Source organism: Amphibalanus amphitrite, unplaced genomic scaffold, assembly GCF_019059575.1.
Source record: "Amphibalanus amphitrite isolate SeventyFive unplaced genomic scaffold, NRLGWU_Aamphi_draft 001717F_arrow, whole genome shotgun sequence".
In the NCBI taxonomy this organism is placed as follows: domain Eukaryota; kingdom Metazoa; phylum Arthropoda; class Thecostraca; order Balanomorpha; family Balanidae; genus Amphibalanus; species Amphibalanus amphitrite.
Window position 1 is genome coordinate 94,966 of NW_024883210.1, and position 15,586 is coordinate 110,551.

Here is a 15,586-nt window from a genome sequence, read left to right on the forward strand (position 1 = left end):
GATGGGGAAAAACAGTAGGTTAGGTTAATTCAGGTAAAGTTTGGTCATTTTTTTATGGCAATTTTTGCAATCTATTTTTTGCTTAAATTTTATAGAGTTCTGGAAGTTTTTTAACGTTACTATTCTGCCGCAGTAAGTATGTTCACATGGCGCATAAACATTCAAATGTCTTTTGCTGTGTTGGTCCGTGATCGGTCAAGTTATATCCTATTTACACATATAGGATTAGTGCATATTAGCTGTACCTATGTACCGGATAACTGTGAAGTGTAATTACAATCGTAATAATAATGCAAAGTTTGAATTAGTGGCCAATATCAATTTTGCTTAGGCTGCAATACTGACGCTTCTGCGACATAACAAACCCAGACCGCAAGTAGCACACACATACCTAGCGGAGGCAGGGCGGAGGAAATCAATGCTCAATAATTGAGCAGTATATCGGCCTAGAGGCCTTGAGTATATCTCATAAAAAACACGAGAACACTATACAGTAAAGTTTTTCCTTTTTTCACGTTACGGTTTTCATTAGCGTAACCCAAACCTGAGCGTAACAAGGGGTTGGGGAATGGGTATAGTGTAACGGGGGAGCAGGAGCCAGGAGGGGTGGTCAAGAACTGGCCAAAAATCGTAACTTAATTTCAATTGAGGGACAGCCCCACTGATGCTGTCCCTGCCCAAAATTGCAGTAAACCCCAGAGTTTTCATTGACACATTTGGCGCTCCAACCACCCCAACCACCACAGAGCTTTTCCCTGGCACATGCACCACGACAATCGACATCGGCGGTGCCTCTTCAATTCAGATTTCAGTGTACAGCAAAGAGTGCACTGTTTTGGGGGCTTTGGTGTGCACCATTACCCTAATATACAGCTTTGACCATAACCACACTATTGGTGCAGGCAAGGCCCAAAAAACAGGTGCAGGTGCTCATCGCCTTGGGTGCACCACGTGTCAACCAACAGTTGGCAAATTGGTCTGTCACTTTAGGTGTCTGCTGCTGAATAAGGGGAAGCTTTTGCAGGAATTGACAATTATTGACTGGCTGTCATTTGTTGCCAATTGCCATGCAGGTTAACCTGCAATAATTATTGCAATTTAAATGATAAATCTTGGATAAATCGATATCTGAAGCCTCTATGGCCTCAGATTTTACAAAAATGGCAGAAGTTTGCATACTGATCCTTGCTAGAGGTGGAAGCAAAGGTATTCCAAGGAAGAACATGGTGCATTTTGTGAGCAAATCTCTAATTGCTCACTGTATCTCTACTGCTCGAATGGTGACAAGTAGGTAAAGCATTCCAGTATGTATTTTTTTATTTTGTATATTTTTGTTACATTATTTACCATAAGGATTGTGCCATAATGATGGTTGCTTCTTTTGTTGATGTATACCTCTTAGATCTGAAACCACTGGTTATCTGGTAGGTAGTTCAAAGTTCAAACTATCTGGGCATCAGGTAGTTGCAAAATGCTGTTTTTCTGCTGTGAATAAGGTTGAATGTTTCTTATAGATAAATATCACCATTCGACAGAACATGTAGTTCTAACAGGTCTGCACTAGTGCACACAAAAAACTTGGTGCTTGTACTGATAGCATAATTGATAATAATAGTCCACACTCCTCTCCCTCTCACTCGACCATCGAATCAATCACTGTCAGCCAAACTCTCATTAAAATCTCCGATCTCCATCTAATCTCTCCACACAGAAGCCGACTCTGTATGGGTATCCACTGATGACTCCGCGATCGCAGCGGAGTCAGAGGCAGCCGGTGCCCGCGTCCACCACCGCAGCGCCGCCACCTCCACCGACACTGCCTCGTCACTGTCTGCTGTACTGGAGTTCCTGGGAGATAGGCCTGGTCAGTGGCTGCTGGGGAAGGAGGCAGTAACAGTGGCTGGGGGGTTGAATGGCAAGGGCTGCTTCATCCTCAATTTAGGTAAAAAGGATATATCTTGCTGACTACCTATTTCAAGCTTGGTAGGGCCAAGGGTAAGACATGGTTCAGTTAAGATTGGTGAGGACAAGAAATCGATTTGTAAGACTGGCATGCTTTTTATATAAAAAAGTGAGTTAGGCTTTCCCTATCCTTGGTTTGATTTCTGGTGTTTTTTGCTGGCTGAACATTGCATGCCATTGGGTTTCACAACCCTTCTATCTTATGTCTACAGCTCTTCACCAGTCCGTCAACTCATTCCACCTCCTCCCACAGAGGTGGGCACCGTGGCGCTTCTCCAATGCACCAGTCCTCTGACCCGACCTGAGGACGTCAACCGGGCTCTGGAGATGCTCGACGGAAGCTACGACTCCGTGTTCTCACTGGTTCGACACCGACCCGGCCTGATCTGGAGAGAGACGGAGGATGGTGAGGGGAGAGAGAGAGAGAGAGAGAGAGAGAGAGAGAGAGAGAGAGAGAGAGAGAGAGAGAGAGAGAGAGAGAGAGAGAGAGAGAGAGAGAGAGAGAGAGAGAGAGAGAGAGGGAGGGAGAGGGAGGGTGGAGGGGGAGAAAGAGAGAGAGAGAGAGAGAGGAGAGTGAGAGAGAGAGAGAGAGAGAGAGAGAGAGAGAGAGAGAGGGAGAGAGGGGTGGGGTGGGATTCCGCCGTTAGACACTGCCTTTACGCTTTGTGTGACGTCTCATCGGTTAGTCGTTACGCTGTGACGATCGAAGTCCGTTCGAAACATCGATTCGAGCGCGATTTCGAACGTCTAAATCGTGATTTTGCGTTATAATAGGATCGTTGGCATTGTAAAAAATAGCCATCTAGTTCTAGCTACTAAACATTTGCTCAGTGTGTGAGGGGCTATCGAATAGTTACCAGTAAAACCGTAGTCGACGTTCCCCTAAATCCAGATAAGTACCCCTTTGCGCTTGAAGCTGTTGTGTAGCTCTGTGTTGTGCCCAATAATAGTATAACGTTCCCTTTCCTAATGACATCTCACCGTTTTCTCCCTCAGGCGGCCTGGAGCCGGTGAATTTCGACCCCCTCAATCGGCCCCGCCGCCAGGACCTGCCCTCACACCTACAGGAGAGCGGCAACTTCTACGTGACCCGTGCTGCCCTCGTGCGGAGCGAGCGACAACTACAGGCTGGCAGGTCAGTGCCGTGCAGAGGGCGCTGCTGTAGCCGCATGTCTGGGGCTCTGTGATTTTATGCGGATTTGTCTTGGAGCTTTTGTTATTCGATCGAGGACATGTAACTCATACTTCGCGTTATTATTTAATCTGTTTTCATTAAGTATACAGGAGATTCCTGGATAGGTTTTCATCTCGTTATTTATTTATTTTTAAGCCGTTTTAGTACGGATGCTTGTGCCTGCCCACGGCATGTAACTGAGCAAATCCTTCGATTATTTGAAAATGATATCGATAATCCACCCCTCGTCTAAATAACTAAAGTCTCACAACTGATACAGCCTCTATATGATCCCGTCACGATCGCTGCCAGACGATATGTCCTCTTTCCCAAACCATCGCCGGACAACTCCGGTCATATTCGGAAACTAAACACCGAGGTCCTGTTGCACATGTGTGTCCGATGGCGTAATCTGACACAGACCCACCCCCGGTCTGTGTCGACTTTGGACTGTGTGGCGTGGTGTGCGGTGGCTTTTGGCTCTGTTGGATTAGGCCCTGTGGGTCTGATAGGACAATTGCAGCTTACAAGACTATGAAAAGACATGATGGGGATTGGGAATGGATAGAATGATATGTTGTATGTCAAAGCTCAAGTGCCGTGTGACGTATCTGGTTTGGCTATGTTTGGTTGGTCCTGTAGCAACTGGCAAGTTCATTCGGGCTTTGCTCCACGAGAGATCCTCCCGGCGGGAGCTTTTGCATTGTATTTACAAAGCTTTTTCCGCGTGTCGTAATCGGGTTCAGGGGTATCAGACGCAAAATTTGGCTGGTACTGTTGGTTTGGTAAACCAGTTTAGGTAGGAAAACAGACAAGCATGCTGGGGGTTGGAGAATGACATGCTAGCGTGTGTCATAGCGTTGGTGTGGCAGTGGAGGGCAGACGCGCTGATTGGGTGTGTTACCCAGTATGACGTGCCTTTGCGTTCCGGTGCGGTGTTGCCCTGATACCGGGCTGGGCGGTGGTGGGTCTTTGTCTGTGCCGGATATGTGTGGGCTGGCCGCTAATTGTTGTATAGAATTGGTAGGTCGTACCAGCTGAATACAGGGTGGACCAAAAAGGATGGAAACATTTTAAACTCGTATAAAACATGCAATTTGGCATGCAGGTGACTGAAAATGATACCAAACGAGAGTACATTTTGTGTAAATTCATAATGACATCATGTTCAGCTGCTTTCTCTCGTTTTCAGTCTCTCACAGCAAATGTTCAAGGAGACCACCTTTGCGAGACAGGCACAGATCGGCCCGCCTGGCGGCTGACGCGATAGCCCGGCGACACAAGTCCTCTGGTATGACTCGCACAGCCTTGGTGATCGCTCTCTTCATGTCACTAAAGCTTACAGAACCTTCTTTATAGACCTGACCGGTGACCCTTGAGATGACCCTACAGGAAAAAATCCATAGGGTCAGGTCGGTTGAGCAGACAGGCCAGTTCCACTTCGGTTCGAGGGTGGGAGCGACGTGACTGACCTACCAAGCGACGCTAAAGAAGTTCTTGAAGTGAGATTAAGCGACGTATGGCAGTATCTTGGACCTCATGTGGTTCCAGCAAGGCGGTGCGTCTCCTCACATAGCAAAACAATGCTCAAGTGGATCGAGAACCACACTGGCATGCGACTACGCCTGCTCGGGAATATACACCCCGATGCGACTCGGCTGCGGGACGGCGGGGCCGTGGCGGCGCTGGCCCGCGGCTTCCTCCGCCACCGAGAGCCTGCGGGCTACGGCCGGCCGTAGGCCGGCCCGCGGGGAAATAACAACAACAACAACAACAGAACCACACTGGTGACCGGCTGATATCCCGCGGTGCCAGTCGGAACTGGCCCGTCTGCTCACTTGACTTGACCCTTATGGATTTTTTCCTGTGGAGTCATCTCAAGGGCCAGGTCTACAAAGAAGGTACAGCAGGCCTCTGTGGCCTGAAGAGAGCGATCACCAAGGCTGTGCGAGTCATAACAGCGGACATGTGTTATCGGGCTATCGCGTCAGCCGCCAGGCGGTCCGATCTGTGCCTGTCTCGCGAAGATGGTCTCCTTGAACATTTGCTGTGAGAGACTGAAAACGAGAGAAAGCAGCTGAGCATGATGTCATTATGAATTTCCACAAAATATACTCGCGTTTGGTATCATTTTCAGTCACCTGCATGCAATATTGCATGTTTTCTGCGAGTTTAAAATGTTTCCATCCTTTTTCGTCCACCCTGTACTTGGGTCTTACCAAGTATTTCTATATCCTTGTACCTCGGTGTCATGTATTTCATGCGGCAATATAACCGGATAAAAAACGTTTTTTGCTGTTGTGTGACGTGTTTTCCTTACAGCATTGAACACGGCCAACATCTCTTGCAACAATGTCATGAGATAAATTAGCTAAAAACATGCAGTTTCTATCGTCTCTCGACTTGCATCCCGATGTGCGACTCCCTTCGTGACCTTTGCCTATTTAGCTCCCCCCCCCCCCCCTCCCATCATCAGCGCACCAACTGTTCCCTTCTCTCCATGTATGTCCCTGCCCCCCCCCCCCCCCTCCCCTTCCCCCACCCTCCGGTACCAGGCCGACGGACCCATGGAAACCCGGTCACGTTCTTGCTTTGTCGATATAAGGCCTGTGCCAGGGTCGGTCGGACGACCGTCGTCGCGGCCGACTGCCGCACCCAGCATAGAACGCTGCGGGCTCAAAGCTGGCCGCTGTAACTACCCAGCTCATAGCTGTGGAACGGCAGTCAGCCTGACTATAAATGGGGCTGTATTTTATGTTGGGAATGGTGCAGGCAGTGCTGCGGCTTTTCGCATGCAGACTGCAGATTGGCAGTCTGGAGCTTTGAGCTTTTTATCATGCTGAATGCAGCTTATAGCCCTTAGCGTTTTGGGGCACTTACTTATTTATCGTGAGTTTAGCATTGGGATAGACATTTTTGGGGTTTGCAATGTCCATAGTGCAGGCAGCACTGGTCACCATCGAAAGCGCAGCAAAATTTGCTGAAAGAATACAATTGGCCATGGGGTTTAAGTGATTTAACCATTTCATAGAATCGGCGATTCCTCTTTTGAGTGTTCTATCCACTTACCCTTTTTTCGAACGCTCATTTACCTAGCAATGTTTCGTGTTCCTTATTCCTGTCTTCTACATTGTATTCGTGTCAGCATGTTACCCTCCCCCCTTCAGTCCACAGACCCTGATTGTAAGTGCCCCATGAGACAGATGTGGATACTCACCCCCCCCCCTCCCTTCTGTCCACAGGCGGGGGTATGTGGAAGTACCCCCTGAGACAGCTATAGACATCGACACGCCCTCAGACCTGGAGGTGGCCCGCCTGCTGGCCCGACGGTCACTCACCGGGTCACAGAGGTCAACTACAGAGGTCAATGGGTCAGATGGGTCAGGGGAGAGGTCAACTGTAGAGGTCAGGTCGATAGGAGCAGAGGAGGGAACTATGGAGGTCAAGGGGTCAATCAAGAGGTCAGCCGACGGGGCGGAGGAGTCAGTCAAGAGGTCAGCTACAGAGGTCAGCGAGTTACAATGAGTGATCATCTACAAAGGTCAACGGGTCACAGCGATCTACCGAGATCCATGATCCAGCCGATGGGTCACAGATGACGAAACTGACTCGGGACTCGGGTGACTTTCCAGTCGCTTAGTTATGACGTGGGGAATCTCTAGTGCCAAATGTTTTGACTCAGGCTACCAAACTGCATGACTGTCTCAGCCGTTGAGCTTACCTTAGTCATGGTGTTAGTGACGTTTTGTATCCGGTGACATTCCCTGGGTTCATCAGCCGTACCTTTTGAGCGTGTTTGTACATTATCAGCGTTTTAATTGATTTTGTATCATTGACTTGAATGGGCCAGTGGTCCTTGGTGGGAGGTAGCAACCAAATTAATTATTTAAAATGCGATGACCTGTTCATTAAAAGGTGCTGAATCACGCTACTGCTCAGACAGCTGACGTCACAAGTTCCACAATGACGTCATCAGTGGCTTCATAAGACGCCTCATAACGGCCGGTGGATTAGTGGTGACGTCATATGAGGCATTGCTCGGTAAGCCTCTATGGGGTTTTCGTCAGACTGTAGCACTAGCGACTGAGTCGGCATGATTGAAATGTCACGAGCTGAGCGGGTGGGTCCAATCTGTGTGCGAAAGTGTGAACGGTATCTTGAAGCATTGCCACGTGTGGTTTCTGATAAGGTTTATGAGCAGCAGTAAAACTGAGATGGAGTCGTTTATCGTCTAGTCAGAAGTGACCAAGAATTTGTGTAATTATTTTGTGTGTATGTGTGCCTAACTCTAAAATACGTTTGGTTGGTTTTGTGATCGATTGAACCCAGTGCCAAAGGTAATGTAATGACGTAGTGTTTATTGTATTTGCAGTGTTAATAATGTTCGATGTTTTGTGACAAAAGCTGCGAAAGCCTGTACATGTTTCAATGGTTTGTTTTTCAATTGATGTTGATCTTCCAATGCTCATGAATCGCTTTGGCGGTATGGCTATGATTTTTATGTTGACACTCGTGTTTGCTACTTGTTCCAAATGGTTTTCGCTGTCTCCCAAAATTACTAACTGCATCTCTTATCTGCTCATTTCGCCCATGCCCCGCCTATGTCGTTCGTCGCTTATCATCCCCAGTGGCACATGACCCGTTTTCCCCCTAACGTGTCTCATATCCGGGAAGCTTCGTCAGCGCGGTTTGTGCAATGTTCCCTTATCAACGCTCCATGTGTAGTGGGTATAGCCCTGATAAGGTGTTCCGCTCGAGCGGGGAAAGCAGGGGAAATACTCTGTTGAATGTTTGATAGGAGGATTGCATGATAATGCGAGTGTTGAGTTCATTGAGTTCGCTACTTTATAGCGAGTTTCTCGTGAGTTTCAATTATGATTTATGAAAATAAATTGCCTCCCTTTGGTACGTTTCTGTTTGATTTCACGGCGGTGGTGAGGTCGCCAGAGGCCAGCTGTTGGAGTCACAGGTCACCAGAGGTCACGGGTCAAGCTAGAGGAAGCTTCGGGAGTCAACGGACGATTACAAGACACGCTTGCGCAGGCGAGGGATTGGGCAATGGACGAGCATGTTTAACCAATGTACCCCCCCCCCCCCCCCACCCCGCTGTTCATCGTTCCATGGCGGAACAACGGAAAGAACCGGCGCCATATGGGGGTCTTCAAACTCCAACCGTCAGATGGCCTTCTACCGTCTACCATCTGCCAGTCGACCCATGAGTTGTGAGCCCCTGGATCCCCGGGCTGCGGCTGGCGTCAGTGAGTTGTGATCCCCTGGGTTCGTGGACTGGCTGCGTCCCCCCCCCCTCCCGTCTGTCCGCCCCTCCCCACCGCCGCCGGGTGGGGGAGCGCCGGTCGGCGGACGGTCGGCTCGGGACGGCGCCCACGTGGTCCGGGCCGGCTCGGGAACCTTCCACTGCGATGACGGCCGCCGGCGGTGGTGACGGGATGGGCGGCGTGGTCGGACCGCGTGGTGACGGCTGCTGGGCGCTGCGGTCTGTGCTGAGGGCAGAGACGGGACAGAAGGCAACAGACGTATTTCCAACATGAAATGTCCCTTGAAAGTTCAAGAAGATTTAAATTCATAGGAAAAAATGTTATTTCAGAGAGGAAGACTAACTTGATTGATGAAACTGGAATAAAACGGACATGAGTTTGAAGTCAAAAATGGGAATCGGGGGTCAGAGGGCATGTTCTAGTTATTCCTCCCGCCCTTCAGTGCTGGGAATCGTGCCAAAATGCGTATTGTGTAAGCCTCGCCTTCGGTTTGTTTGTAACGAGTCAGTAGTCGCTTAAATAGCGTGCAATATTATAAGAATTACCGAGACGTTCGCCGGCTACCACCAAATCCTATACCCTCCCCAGTCGATACTCCTACCTCCGCCCCTGCCGGCCGACTCCATTGCCTTTGACTAGCCGCGCCGGCAGTGCGGCAGGGGCGGCGTCAGCTCGATAAATCGATAGTCGGCAGCTGGGCTGCGCGCGACTGCCCCCGGAGACTGCCGCAGAGCCGGCGTCGGCCCGTCGGCCCGTCGGTCCGTCGGTTACCTACCAGCTGTGGGGCGTCACTAGATGATAGGAAGAGGGCGGGTCAGGGTGGGGGGGGGGGGGGCGACTGACGAGAAATGACCTTTTACGTAACATATACCCATTGCCCGCCGTTCCGGCCGTTCGCTCAATTTTGCCGTTCCAGTACACAAATGGAGATGCTGAGAAAAAGTTAGCTGCCACCCGCCACAACTTTTACCGACGCTTCACTCGTGGGCGGATCTCAAAACAAGGACCTATTGATTCTTTAGGATCTTAGTCGAACGATGCCTGCCTCGGGTCATACCTTGACCCTCTCAGGTTAGACCAAAATAGAAATGCTGCTTTTTCATCCGTGTCTCGCTCCGTCTACACGCGTATAAAACCTAGCATTTCCCTACCTCGCCCCGCGCCTGGAGCCGCCGCTGCCGTCAGCCAGCTCACAGCTGATACGTCATCCTGATCACGGACAGCCCTGGGGAACAGACCACTCCTCACAGCACGCCGTCAGGCTGAATCGACATCTTCCGCCCAGCGCGCCACCAACCCAAGGCCGACCCGCCATATGCTGCGCTTCGCGCGCGCGGGGAAAACTCGCGCCGCGCCTCGTCCGGCCCAAGAGGGAGGGGAGGGAGAGGGGAGGGGCGTCAGCGCTGACGTCATCTCTCGCCCAAGAAGGCGCCGCCGCCGCCGCCGCCAGCGCGCCGGTCGGCCCTGTTTCGTAACCACCCTGTTCCCGGGTGGACTGACTCATGCTGTGTCGGCTGGACTGAGCCGAGCCGTTCGCTGAACTTTAGACGGACGGATGTTAACTCAAAGGCGGCGATCTTTAGAACAAGGCAGCTGGAGGGCAGCGAACTGTTATGCAAGATGCATGTTGGAACGGCTTGATTCGTAAACAAATTATTAAACCGTCACTATGACCGTCGTGAGGCCCACGACCGTTTGAAGCCCCGACCCAGTGCCCCCACCCGCCGTTTTTCAAGTCGAGGCTAATTCGCCGGAGTTCATACACATATCTGCGTCTCCCCATGCTGCAGTAATCGCCACGCCCTTTGTATGTGGATCGCTCTTAAATGTAAATACAATATGCTTCGATCTAAATGTATTTCCGCCCCACCCCAGTGTCGGTCCCACTTCCTTCAATTACGCCCCCGCTGTGACCCTGACCTCGCCCGCTCTCCCAGTGTTCTTGAACCCACCTCCCAGAAATCCCAGCAAACATACGAAATCGGGACATAACCAGGAACTTTTTATTCACGCATCAAAACATGTGCAGGGTACTGAGACAAGAAAATAAAACAGGGTGAGCGACCCTCAGGTCGTCACCTTTTTGGTTGACCATTGGACCCGTCTGGGGCGAGGGACAGCGTTTAGTCGACCTCCTCAATGGTGGGGCCGCCGGCGCCGCCTCCGGGCGCGGCACCCCCGGCTCCGGGAGCGCCTCCGGGCATACCTCCGGGCATACCGCCGGGCGGCGCGCCGCCGGCTCCCTGGTACAGCTTGGTGATTATAGGGTTGCAGATCTGTTCCAGCTCCTTCTGCTTGTGCTCGAACTCGTCCTTCTCAGCGAGCTGGTTGGCGTCCAGCCACTTGATAGTGTCGTTGCACTTGTCCAAGATGGTCGTCTTGTCGGACTCTGAGATCTTGTCCTTGATCTTCTCATCCTCGACGGTGGACTTCATGTTGAAGGCGTACGACTCCAGGGCGTTCTTGGCGGAGATCTTCTCACGCTGGGCCTCGTCCTCCTGCTTGAACTTGTCGGCCTCGTTGACCATGCGCTCGATCTCCTCCTTGGTGAGGCGACCCTTGTCGTTGGTGATGGTGATCTTGTTCTCCTTGCCGGTCGACTTGTCGGCCGCGCTGACGTTCATGATGCCGTTGGCGTCGATGTCGAAGGTGACCTCGATCTGAGGCACGCCGCGCGGCGCCGGCGGGATACCGGTCAGCTCGAACTTGCCCAGCAGGTTGTTATCCTTGGTCATGGCACGCTCGCCCTCGTAGACCTGGATGAGCACACCGGGCTGGTTGTCAGAGTACGTGGTGAAGGTCTGCGTCTGCTTGGTGGGGATGGTGGTGTTCCTCTTGATGAGAGCGGTCATCACACCTCCGGCCGTCTCGATACCGAGCGAGAGGGGCGTCACGTCCAGGAGCAGCAGGTCCTGCACCTCCTCAGACTTGTCGCCGTGCAGGATGGCAGCCTGAACGGCAGCGCCATACGCCACAGCCTCGTCAGGGTTGATGGACTTGTTGAGCTCCTTGCCGTTGAAGAAGTCCTGCAGGAGTTTCTGGATCTTGGGGATACGGGTGGAGCCTCCGACCAGGACGATGTCGTGGACGGCGCCCTTGTCCATCTTGGCATCCCGCAGAGACTTCTCGACGGGCTCGAGGGTGCCGCGGAACAGGTCGGCGTTCATCTCCTCGAACCGGGCGCGGGTGATGGACGTGTAGAAGTCGATGCCCTCCATGAGGCTGTCGATCTCGATGGAGGCCTGGGAAGAGGAGGAGAGGGTACGCTTGGCACGCTCGCAGGCGGTGCGCAGACGTCGCAGCGCGCGCTTGTTGGTCGACAGATCCTTCTTGTGCTTGCGCTTGAACTCCTGGACGAAGAAGTTGACCATGCGGTTGTCGAAGTCCTCTCCGCCGAGATGAGTGTCTCCGGCGGTCGACTTCACCTCGAAGATGCCGTCCTCAATGGTGAGGATCGACACATCGAAGGTGCCGCCGCCCAGGTCGAAGATGAGCACGTTGCGCTCGCCGCCGACCTTCTTGTCGAGGCCGTAGGCGATGGCCGCCGCGGTGGGCTCGTTGATGATGCGCAGCACGTTCAGACCGGCGATCGCGCCGGCGTCCTTGGTCGCCTGCCGCTGCGAGTCGTTGAAGTAGGCCGGCACGGTGATGACGGCATCGGTGACGGTCTTGCCCAGGTAGGCCTCGGCCGTCTCCTTCATCTTGGTCAGCACCATCGAGCTGATCTCCTCGGGCGCGAACGTCTTCTTCTCGCACTTGTACTCGACGCGGATCTTGGGCTTGCCGCCATCGCTGACGACCTCGAACGGCCAGTGCTTCATGTCGGCCTGCACCGGGGCGTCCTCGAAACGACGGCCGATGAGCCGCTTGGCGTCGAACACGGTGTTGCCCGGGTTCATGGCCACCTGGTTCTTGGCGGCGTCTCCGATCAGACGCTCCGTGTCGGTGAAGGCGACGTACGAGGGCGTCGTCCGGTTGCCCTGGTCATTGGCAATGATTTCCACCTTGCCATGCTGGAAGACGCCCACGCACGAGTACGTGGTGCCCAGATCAATTCCGATCGCCGGGGCCTTTGCCATTCTGCAAACGGAGATGAGAGGTTAGTAACGCGCACAGAAACGAAACAAGTGCCTAAGTGCAATAAATTACGCGTTACTCGAGGAAATAGACGTTCACGTATTATATTTGAGCCACTCAAGTCAGGACTGAAAATTGAAGTCTTTGACCTGCTACAGTGATTACTCACAATAACAGTTTTCACGACGGACTATTTGGCGAATGTAGGTACTTATTTGACCAAGCTTGCACCTAATCTCATTACAAGTATCTTAAAATCATGGATTTACTCTAAATTTATCGAAAATAATCTCCAATATGAAAAATGGGGTCCATCAACACCTGCGCAACCCAAACTAGCAAGAAACACAATGAACGTAATTTGACACAACCTGCACCTAATCTGCACCAAATGTGTACCAGATGGCCGCTGTGAAATCGACTAATAAGTACCTACTACACACGGTGAAAAAGTGTAAAAAAAAAAAAAACGAGGAACTCCGGAGCAAAAATTCAGATGATTACAGTGGCGGATCCGGGGGGGGGGGGGTCAAAATGGACATTTGCCCCCGCCCCCAAACGGCATAATTTTAACATCACACCTATGGACGGTGCATGGAAAGAATCGATAAATTGTTATGATTTGCCCCCCCCCCCCCAAAAAAAAACTAAGCTGGATCCGCCTCTGGTCATGATTATGCTAGAAAAAAGGAATATGAGCGCTTACGCATGTCGTATACTCCAGATAAGTGCGAGAAAATGCCAAAAGAAAGCATACATTCGGTCCGTCCGTACAGCTCAGTTCGCGCGGTTTCTGGACAGCAAAGCATCAGAATCAAAAGGCAACGACATAATCATACCGGGAACGCAAATTTATCGAACACACGAGCAAGGGCCGCTTGCACATTTCAGCTGTTCCTTACCTGAATTATTTCGGTACGCAGTCTGGTGTAACAGATCTGTACCGCGCGCACAACCTCCTCCTCTGGGATCTCGCCGGCAAAGAACCCCGGGCGAATTTGTAGCAAAGAAGCCATTCGCCGGCCCCGTCCGGTGCGCTGTCCCCTGCCAGCCAATGACGTCTGCCGACACAGCCGACGATTCCTGCGTCCGCTTCTGATTGGTGGAGCCGCGGGCCGAGTGCGTCACGAGTCAGCCGGCGCCCGGCGTTGCGTGGCGGGTCGGGTCTGCGCCTGCGCTAAACCTCCGACTTACAGATCTGGAATGTTCGGTAAAGTGGAGTAGCATAAGAAGTGGAAATATGAAAGGATGATAATTGAGATAAATGCGAATTACGTAAGAATGACACGATTAGAAATGATCCCAACAGGACTTTCTTTGGACTACACATGAATCTTCCTATCCCGTGGCCGTTTATACGCAGGGGATAATAAACAACCCTGAAAGAATTTTCCAACCTGAAAGTCAAAAGTGAAGTGCTTGCAAACGCATGCATTGCGCTAAACGCAGCCACATAAATTTCCGCTTCCCAGATGCTCCATCCTGCCCTTTTCCCGTCTTTGGTGCTTTCCAGTAGTCCCCACATGACGTGCCGTTTAAATTTTAAATACTCCGGAGGCCCCTGATTGGCAGACGCGCCCCACCAGCTGGCCCCCTCCCTCCTCCCCCCACCACCACTAGGTGCCCAGTGCCCACTGTCCCACGGGGAGCTCCCCCGATTGTTCCCGAGCCCCAGCGACAAGGGGATTATCCACGGGAAACGGGAGGGGAAACGTGCCGCGCACGTGGTCGGGGGGGGGGGCAGTGGGAGGGGTGTGTGTGGCGCAATGGCCGTGAACCACGTGGGTCGTCTAATATTTATAGCATGTAAATGTTTCATGTGATAGGTATCCCACTGAGCCTTCATGGTATCCAGTGCTTCTTTTCAGTTTTCACCAGAGAACGTTTCTGTCAGTAGGACTATGCCCTTTCTTGTAGACACTAGACACTTTTATTCAGGTGCACTTGTTCATTGAAATCCGCACATATTTGAAATTCCGTCCCGTGTCAATTCCGTTGAGTTTCGACACGCCTGGATGAACAAATCGACCGCCCTCGTCATATTCTAATTTTCGTCCTACTGACGGTGCTGCTTCTCAACATCATCTCACGCACATCAGTAGCACGAGGGCGTGTGCTCGTGTCTACCGGCACTTCCTGGAACGCCCAATCAGCTGACGACCGGCACTCCACCCAGCCCCCCCCCCCCCCGGGTCTCCCCTCCCCTTTAACACCTTTGCTCCCAAGGCACGCCACCGTCTATCAGGACATCGGGCTGTCGAGCCTAGTAGAGGAACGGGGAGGGGGAGGGGGAGGGGAGGCAACGTGCACTGTACCTCTTGAATTTGCAATGTCGATTGCCGTATTCGTATAAGCGAATGTGATCCTTTTATGGGAATGCTCACTGCTCATCAGAGCTGGGCAAGTGCGTTCCTTTAGTGCGTTCCTGCGTTCTTCCGTACGTACGCACCGCCCTTTTTAGGAACGCAAGAACGCAGGAACGCAAAGTTTTTCAAAGGAACGCAAGTAAGAGGAACGCACCACCCGAAGTTTTGAAGCGTTCCTGCGTTCTTGCGGAACCACCCGAAAAATTATATTGCTGCCAATGACCTCTGTGTCAAGTGTTTGAATCTCGAGTACGTGTGTTTGCCGGTAGAGGCGCCACTTGTCAGTCGAATCGAGGAAGGCTTGCTTAGATTTAGTGGTGATGTTTACTATTCGATTCGGTTTCAGGCATTAAAGATTTTTAGTGGTGATGTTTACTATTCGATTCAGTTTCAGGCATTAAATGTGTAGAGTAAATATGATAACTTTTACTAAGATACATCTTTTAACTAAACTATTGTTTTTAAGCAGGTCGTATTTTTGTTGAAAACCCTACGGATGATATTGGTAAAACGTATTTCAGATATTCGATTCGGAAAAGAGATGTCGAGCTGCTTTTCGGCCCCACGTCGCCATTCTGGGTATTCTGTGATCGATTCGCCCCGTGTTTGGTTGGGCCTGCGCCGCGTGGTTCGGCGGTATTTTTGAGGGAGGAACGCAGGAACGCAGGAACGCTAACGCACCGAACGAAAAAAAATTGAGGAACGCTATTCCAGGAACGCACTAACCGCGG

General features: G+C 51.7%; 2 protein-coding genes across 3 annotated transcripts; one reads left to right on the forward strand and one right to left on the reverse strand.

The window, feature by feature from the left end:
• Nucleotides 1–422: 422 nt before the first annotated feature.
• LOC122374809 (N-acylneuraminate cytidylyltransferase-like) lies at nucleotides 423–7,419 on the forward strand. Of its 2 annotated transcripts, XM_043353792.1 has the most exons (6): nucleotides 472–493; nucleotides 1,074–1,287; nucleotides 1,712–1,864; nucleotides 2,216–2,368; nucleotides 2,959–3,097; nucleotides 6,379–7,419. In XM_043353792.1, the coding sequence occupies exons 2-6, from the start codon at nucleotides 1,140–1,142 to the stop codon at nucleotides 6,659–6,661; spliced, it is 876 nt and encodes a 291-aa protein (XP_043209727.1). In that variant the 5' UTR covers nucleotides 472–493; nucleotides 1,074–1,139; the 3' UTR covers nucleotides 6,662–7,419. The 2 variants fall into 2 exon arrangements, 1 of the variants encoding a protein (XP_043209727.1); XR_006255289.1 differs by having other exon boundaries at nucleotides 423–1,291.
• Nucleotides 7,420–10,393: 2,974 nt separating this feature from the next.
• LOC122374813 (heat shock 70 kDa protein cognate 4) lies at nucleotides 10,394–15,157 on the reverse strand. Its single transcript, XM_043353799.1, has 2 exons — nucleotides 13,392–15,157; nucleotides 10,394–12,492 (listed from the first exon to the last, which is right to left on the reverse strand). Exon 2 carries the CDS (start codon nucleotides 12,489–12,491, stop codon nucleotides 10,536–10,538), a length of 1,956 nt encoding a protein of 651 aa, XP_043209734.1. The 5' UTR covers nucleotide 12,492; nucleotides 13,392–15,157; the 3' UTR covers nucleotides 10,394–10,535.
• Nucleotides 15,158–15,586: the final 429 nt, after the last annotated feature.

Bases quoted from the DNA above. Each gene is read 5' to 3' on its own strand.
- LOC122374809 (XM_043353792.1), top strand. From the start codon at position 1,140: ATGGCCTCAGATTTTACAAAAATGGCAGAAGTTTGCATACTGATCCTT. The intron at 1,288-1,711 runs GTAGGTAAAGCA...CTCTCCACACAG, and splicing joins TACTGCTCGAATGGTGACAA to AAGCCGACTCTGTATGGGTA. The intron at 2,369-2,958 runs GTGAGGGGAGAG...TTTCTCCCTCAG, and splicing joins CTGGAGAGAGACGGAGGATG to GCGGCCTGGAGCCGGTGAAT.
- LOC122374813 (XM_043353799.1), bottom strand. From the start codon at position 12,491: ATGGCAAAGGCCCCGGCGATCGGAATTGATCTGGGCACCACGTACTCG.